The sequence below is a fragment of the Aotus nancymaae genome, unplaced genomic scaffold (genome assembly GCF_030222135.1).
Source record: "Aotus nancymaae isolate 86718 unplaced genomic scaffold, 86718_ANA_hifiasm-v0.15.2.pri h1tg000029l, whole genome shotgun sequence".
NCBI classification, from domain to species: Eukaryota; Metazoa; Chordata; class Mammalia; order Primates; family Aotidae; genus Aotus; species Aotus nancymaae.
In genome coordinates this window covers 8,642,485-8,648,504 of record NW_026988442.1, presented here as the reverse complement: position 1 = coordinate 8,648,504, position 6,020 = coordinate 8,642,485, and the positions used below count along the sequence as shown (strand labels likewise).

Genomic DNA, 6,020 nt, shown 5'->3' with positions numbered 1-6,020 from the left:
CTAATGTGAGTGCACTCCTGCGCACGTGAGCCTGTGTGAACTTGCTCCTGCCCATCCCCGTGTCAGCTGTGTCTGTGTTTCTCTGGGTGTGTCTGTGGCTCTGAATGTGGGACTCAGGGTCTTTGTGGTTGCGGACATGTCCCTGACAGCTATTTTCTTGTCTGTGTTTCTGTCCAAGTGTGCCTGTGGGTGTGTGGGGCTGTATCCTTAGGGATCCCCCATTCTGGCTGAGCGGCCCCAGTGGTGGGTACACTGGACGGACAGCAGGTGGCGCTGTCTCCGACCACACTCGAGCACTGCCTTGGGTGAAACTGACATTGCACTTGGAGTCCTGGGACCTGGGTGGGTCCCTGAACGGTTTGTGCTTCAGTCTCCTGGGATGAAAATGAGGACAGAATGGTCACCCCTTGGCCTGTCTGTCCCCTCTGCTCTCTCTCACTCTTCTCTTGGTCACTGTCAAGGTCTCTACCTCTCTCTCCATCATTCTGCTGTCTCTGTGTCTCTTGCTCTCTTGCTGTCTTGTCCTGCAGGCCTTGCCCCTCTCTGCTTTTACTTCTTTCCCTCTGCCGGAGGATCCCCAACCCACCCGCTCCAAGGCCACTCTCAGCCTCTGGTCTCCCCTTCCCCTGCCTCCCAATTCCCCGTGTCCCTCGGCCTAGCGACACCTCTGAGGGTCCCAGATCGCTTCCTCTACGGGACCTGTCGCTCCTCTGGGGTGGCTCTGCCCACGATCTCAGGTCCGGGGACCGACCGGGCGGCGCAGTGGCGGGGGACCGGGCGGCGCGGTGGCGGGGGTCCTCGTTCCCACCTCCCTCCCCTTCCCTCTTCCCGCCACAGATGGAGACAGACGCGAGACGCTGCATTGCTAGAGATTTATTGTCCGTGCTGTAGGGGCGGGCAGGGGCTCAGTAGACACCAGGCTGGGCGGGCTCGAAGGGCTCGGGCGCCCCTGCCAGCTGCACCAGCCGCAGCAGCAAGGCCCCTGCCGGCCCATCCAGCTGCGTGGCGTTGCTCCGGTCCCCGGCGCGGGCGCGGCGGTGAAAGCCCTCGCGGCACTCGGGCTCGATCACGCAGCTCTCTGTGATCGTGTGAGCGTGTGAGTGCGGGCGCCCTAGGGTGGGCGCAGCTCGGGATGGGGGCCCGCCCCTGCCCCCGCCCCCGACCAGCGTCCCCCCCACCCACGCGGTTAGCACCCGCCCCAGCCCCAACGCGCCCCCGCCGCGCACCGTCGTTGCAGCAGATGCCGAAGGCGGCGCAGCGGCCCCCGCTCCCGCAGGCCTTGTGGCCGGACTGGCAGGGCGACGGCAGGGAGTTCTCCTCCTGGCAGCGCAGCGCCTCAGCAGTGCCCACGAAGCAGCCCAGCTCGTCCACGCAGCAGATGCTGGGCCCGAAGCAGCGGCCTTTGCCCCCGGGGCCGCAGGGGAGGCACTGCAGGGACGGGCGGGGTGAGCGGGAGGAGCGGGGAGCCGGAGATCGGAGGTTGGAGGGGAAACTCGCTTGGCGGGGATGCTGGGTCTGGGGCGGAGTGCGGGCGGGACACCAGCGCTGCAGCTGCAAGGGCGCTGGGGCCTCTTCCGCAGTCAAGGGCGGGGCGTCAAAATCCGATCAGCACCTTGGGTTCTTGGATGACCTCTCAGTGATAGCCCTCAGCGTCCTCACCGTCATATGGGGATGGTCTCCCGTAGAGCCCTTCCTCTAGCCCCAGGGCCATCGCTGGTGGGCGCTACTCTTGAAGCTGCCCCCACCCCACCCCCCGCCACTCCAGACCCTTCCTCCTTCCTCCTCGCCCTGCTGCGGCTTGAGCTGGGGTCCACCCCCTCCCCACTCCACCATACAGAGGCCCTGCTCATCCAAATCCCTGGCCCTTCCTCTGCCCCCCTCCCTCCCCAAGCTCCTGGGCCTCAGCTGGGACCCTGACCCCCTTGCTCAGCCGCCTATGACCTACCAGGTGGGTGGCAGGGGCCTGAGCCCTAGAGGAGGGCACAGAGGTCACGGACACCCAGGTGCCTCAGGACCCCATAGGAGCCAACCAGGAGTACGAGAGGCTTCAGGGGTTGCCCACCTAGCTACTCTAATTTCAACAGCCGGCTCTGTGGCGCAATGGATAGCGCGTTAGACTTCGAGCCCAGCCTGGGTGGTCTAATTTGCTCCACGGCTCCTCATTGCATCTGGACAGAATTGCACAGCATAGCTGGATTTCCTTCAGCTCTGCTGGAAATGGAGGAAACCTGACTAGAGAATTAGGTCAGGTTCCCAGCAGAGCTTCCCCACAGGCTGCCCCACTTGAGTGCGCTCAGACCAGTGGCCATCTTCTGTGGAGGGGGGCCTGGGGGCCTGTGGCTGGGAGGCTGGGGCTGGATGAGGAAAGCCTCCAATGCCAGCTAGGATGGAGCTTCTGCTGCCCCAGCCAGTCCAGGTGCAAGAACGCCATGGGCACAGGGGAGGCTATGATGCCATATTCTCCCTGATCCAGCCCCAAGCCCAGTCACAGGGGAAGCATCCCTCACTTCCCTGCATCCCTGTCTGGATGGCAACAGTGACCAGGAGCCCCTTCAGCCTCTCCCAGCCTCCCGAAAAGCCTGGTCCCCTCTGACCCACTCCATTGGCTCCTCTGCCCTGCCATGCCATGCCTCCTTCTTCCTCCCCAGCACTTCCCCTAAAGACTGCCATCACCCATGACTTCCCTCTTTCCTAGCCCCTGACTCAAGGTATCAGCACTGCCGCTATGGCAGCCCCAAGATGGCCCATGGTGGGAGGTACCTGTCTCAGCTCCAGGTCAGACATGGCCCTCTTGCCACCCCTCGGGCAGTTCTGGAAGTAGCACGCGGAGGAGAAGGCCAGTAGGCCGAGGAAGCAGGTGGGCAGCATGGCGTCAGGCATCTTGGTGCACACAGGTGGGCCCCGTATGCAGCTCGGCTTGGTGGCTCTGTGCTGCTGCCTCTGCTGGCTCCCTATTTATGTCCGCAGGTGTTCCCTCAGAGGCAAGACGTGGCCACCACCCCCTCCCCAGTGGCTCCCCAGGAGCCCACAACCGCCAGGTCCCCAGCCGTCAGCAGTGATTCAGGCATCTGGGGACACACGTGGGCCTGTCTGTGCAGGGGACCATGAGGGAGGGATGCGGGCTGCTGGGCTGTCATGGGCCATGGAATGACAGCAACTGCCTCTACTGTGACTGCAGAGCTCTGGATTCAGGGAGAGAGGCAGACTGAGGGTCGCCTGGTCACTGTCTCCGAGCTTTCTGGTTACCCAGAAAGGGCTCGGGGTCCAAGAAGACAAGAGGAACGGAGGAGCTGGGTGTTAGGGGCAGGGGCAGGCGTGGCTCAGGAGTGGTGGGGCAAGGGACAGCCAGGTGTGTGGGGAGGGTTAGCCCTGTGACAACAGGATAGGGGACCAAGAACAGCACAAGCCCAGGTGTCGAGGACGGGGGCTTTGTACTGGCTGCACCAGGAACGGGGATTCCTGCCTCGTGGACAAGGTAGCTGCGGTCGTGGAGTCAAGGGACACAGAATGAGACAGGCTTGTTCTCACAGGTTTGAAGGGGGTGGCAGGCTGCTGGGGGAAGTGCAGGACATCACACCCCTGTACACCCATAGAGCAGGGAAAGGGGACTCAGGCCCTGAAACTGGGGGCCTTGCGGGCACATTTGTCACATGACCCATCACTCCCTCCCAGGTAGGAACATGAGTCGGGGGAGCTACTATGGGGAGCAAGAACTCCTCACCAAGTCAGGTTCAAAGGTGGGGAGACCCCCAGGGAAACTGACAATGCCTGTCCCAATTTCTACACTCACCAGGACCGTAGTCTGTGGAGGCCAGAGCAGGTAGCATCTCAGGCCTGGGGTGGGAGTGGAGCTCAGGGGGCTCCGGGCCTGGGGGAGGGTGCAGGAGGAGCCACAGCTAAATGGACCCAGCCTGAGAAAGCCACTTTTGGTTCCTAATCCAAAGGTGGCAGGTCTGAAGAGGCCATGGCCTCTCTCCCTGGGCCACCAGAGGGCCCCGCTGGTCTGGGGCTCAGGCCAGGCACCCCCTGGCTCAGCCCGCAGCTCTCCCAGTTCCCACAGGCTCTTGGCCTCCTCTCCAGGGTGCAACCGGGTGCTGCCAGGAAGCTCTAGGGGACACAGCAGCCCTGTCCCCACCAAGGACAATGAGGAGCCCAGCAGCCCAGGAGGGGCCTCCTACACTCAGGCCATGACATTGGCCTTTTCAGAAATGACCCCTCAGGGACTGCAAGGACCCTCTGAGAGGCAGCATTGGGCAGTTGTGATTGCAGGGACACTGGCTCCCAGTGGCCTGGCTTAGGGTCTAGCCGCTATTGCTTGAAATTTCATGGCTTGAGAAGCTCACTGGACTTCTCTGTGCCTCACTTTCTGCCAGTGTGAAGTAAGGAAACTCACGAGGGTCATTGTGAGGACGGAAATAAATAATTTATTATACAAAAGTTTTAGAGCCGGGCATGGAGGCTCATGCCTGTAATCCCAGCTACTTGGGAGACTGAGACAGGCTGAGACCAGTCTCCACAACATGGTAAGACCCCATCTCTAATTTTTTTTTCTTTGAGACAGAGTGCAACCTCCACCTCCTGGGTTCAAGCAATTCCCCTGCCTCAGCCTCCCAAGTAACTAGAATTACAGGCACATGTCACCATGCCAGGTTAATTTTTGCATTTTTAGTAGAAATGGGGTTTTACCGGGCCGGGCGCAGTGGCTCACGCCTATAATCCCAGCACTTTCGGAGGCCGAGGCGAGTGGATCATGAGGTCAAGAGATCGAGACCATCCTGGTCAACAAGGTGAAACCCCATCTCTACTAAAAATACAAAAGTTAGCTGGGCATAGTGGCGCACGCCTGTAGTCCCAGCTTCTTGGGAGGCTGAGGCAGGAGAATTGCTTGAACCCAGGAGGCGGAGGTTGCGGTGAGCCAAGATCGCGCCATTGCACTCCAGCCTGGGTAACAAGAGAGAAACTCCGTCTCAAAAAAAAAAAAAAAAGAAAAGAAAAGAAAAAGAAATGGGGTTTTACCATGTTGGCCAGGCTGGTCTCGAACTTTTGGCTTTAAGTGATCCACCTGCCTCAGTCTCCCAAAGTGCTGAGATTACAGGCGTGAGCCACTGTGCCTGGGTCATCTCTAATTTTAAATAAATAAATAAATACTTTTTTTTTTTAATATGGAGTCCCATTCTGTCTCCCAGACTGGAGTGCAGTGGCATGATCTTGGCTCATTGTAACCTCCGACTACTGTGTTCAAGTGATTCTCTTGCCTCAGTCTCCCAAGTAGCTTGGATCACAGGTGCCCACCACCATGCCTGGCTAATATTTTTGTATTTTTCATAGAGATGGGTTTTGCCACGTTGGCCAGGCTGGTCTCGAACTCCTGACCTTGTGATCTGCCCTCCTCATCCTCCCAAAGTGCTGGGATTACAGGTGTGGGCCACCACGCCCAGCCTATAAATACATTTTAAATTAAAAAAAAAATAGCTTTAAAGCAGGCATGGTGGCTCACGCCTGTAATCCCAGCACTTTTAAGAGGCAAAGGCAGAAAGATCACTTTAACCCAGGAGTTCGAGACCAGCCTGGGCAAGACAGAGAGACCTCATCTTTACAAATAATTTAAAAATTGGCCAAGTATGGTGTCACATGCCTGTGGTCCCAGCTACTCCAGAGGCTGAGGTGGGAGAATTGCTTGAGCCCAGGCTACAGTGAGCTATGACCAAGACACTGCACTCCAGCCTGGGTGAGAGTGAGATACTGTCTCAAAAAAACAAAACAAAACAAAAAAACTAGCTTTAGAAAAGTTCCTGCATCAGGTGGGGCGTGGTGGCTCATGCCTGTAATCCCAGCACTTTGGGAGATGGAGGCAGGCGGATCACAAAATCAGGAGATTGAGACCATCCTGGCTAACATGGTGAAACCCCATCTCTACTAAAAATGTAAAAAAAAATTAGTGGGGCATGGTGGCATGAGCCTGTAGTCCCAGGTACTTGGGAGGCTGAGGCAGGAGAATCCTTGAACCTGGAAGGCGGAGG

At 58.8% G+C, this 6,020-nt stretch overlaps 1 protein-coding gene across 1 annotated transcript; it reads right to left on the bottom strand.

Moving 5' to 3' along the window:
- Positions 1 to 905: 905 nt before the first annotated feature.
- AVP (arginine vasopressin) lies at positions 906 to 2,913 on the bottom strand. Its single transcript, XM_012454959.2, has 3 exons — positions 2,761 to 2,913; positions 1,227 to 1,428; positions 906 to 1,078 (listed from the first exon to the last, which is right to left on the bottom strand). The coding sequence occupies exons 1-3, from the start codon at positions 2,878 to 2,880 to the stop codon at positions 906 to 908; spliced, it is 495 nt and encodes a 164-aa protein (XP_012310382.1). The 5' UTR covers positions 2,881 to 2,913.
- Between the last annotated feature and the right edge of the window lie 3,107 nt (positions 2,914 to 6,020).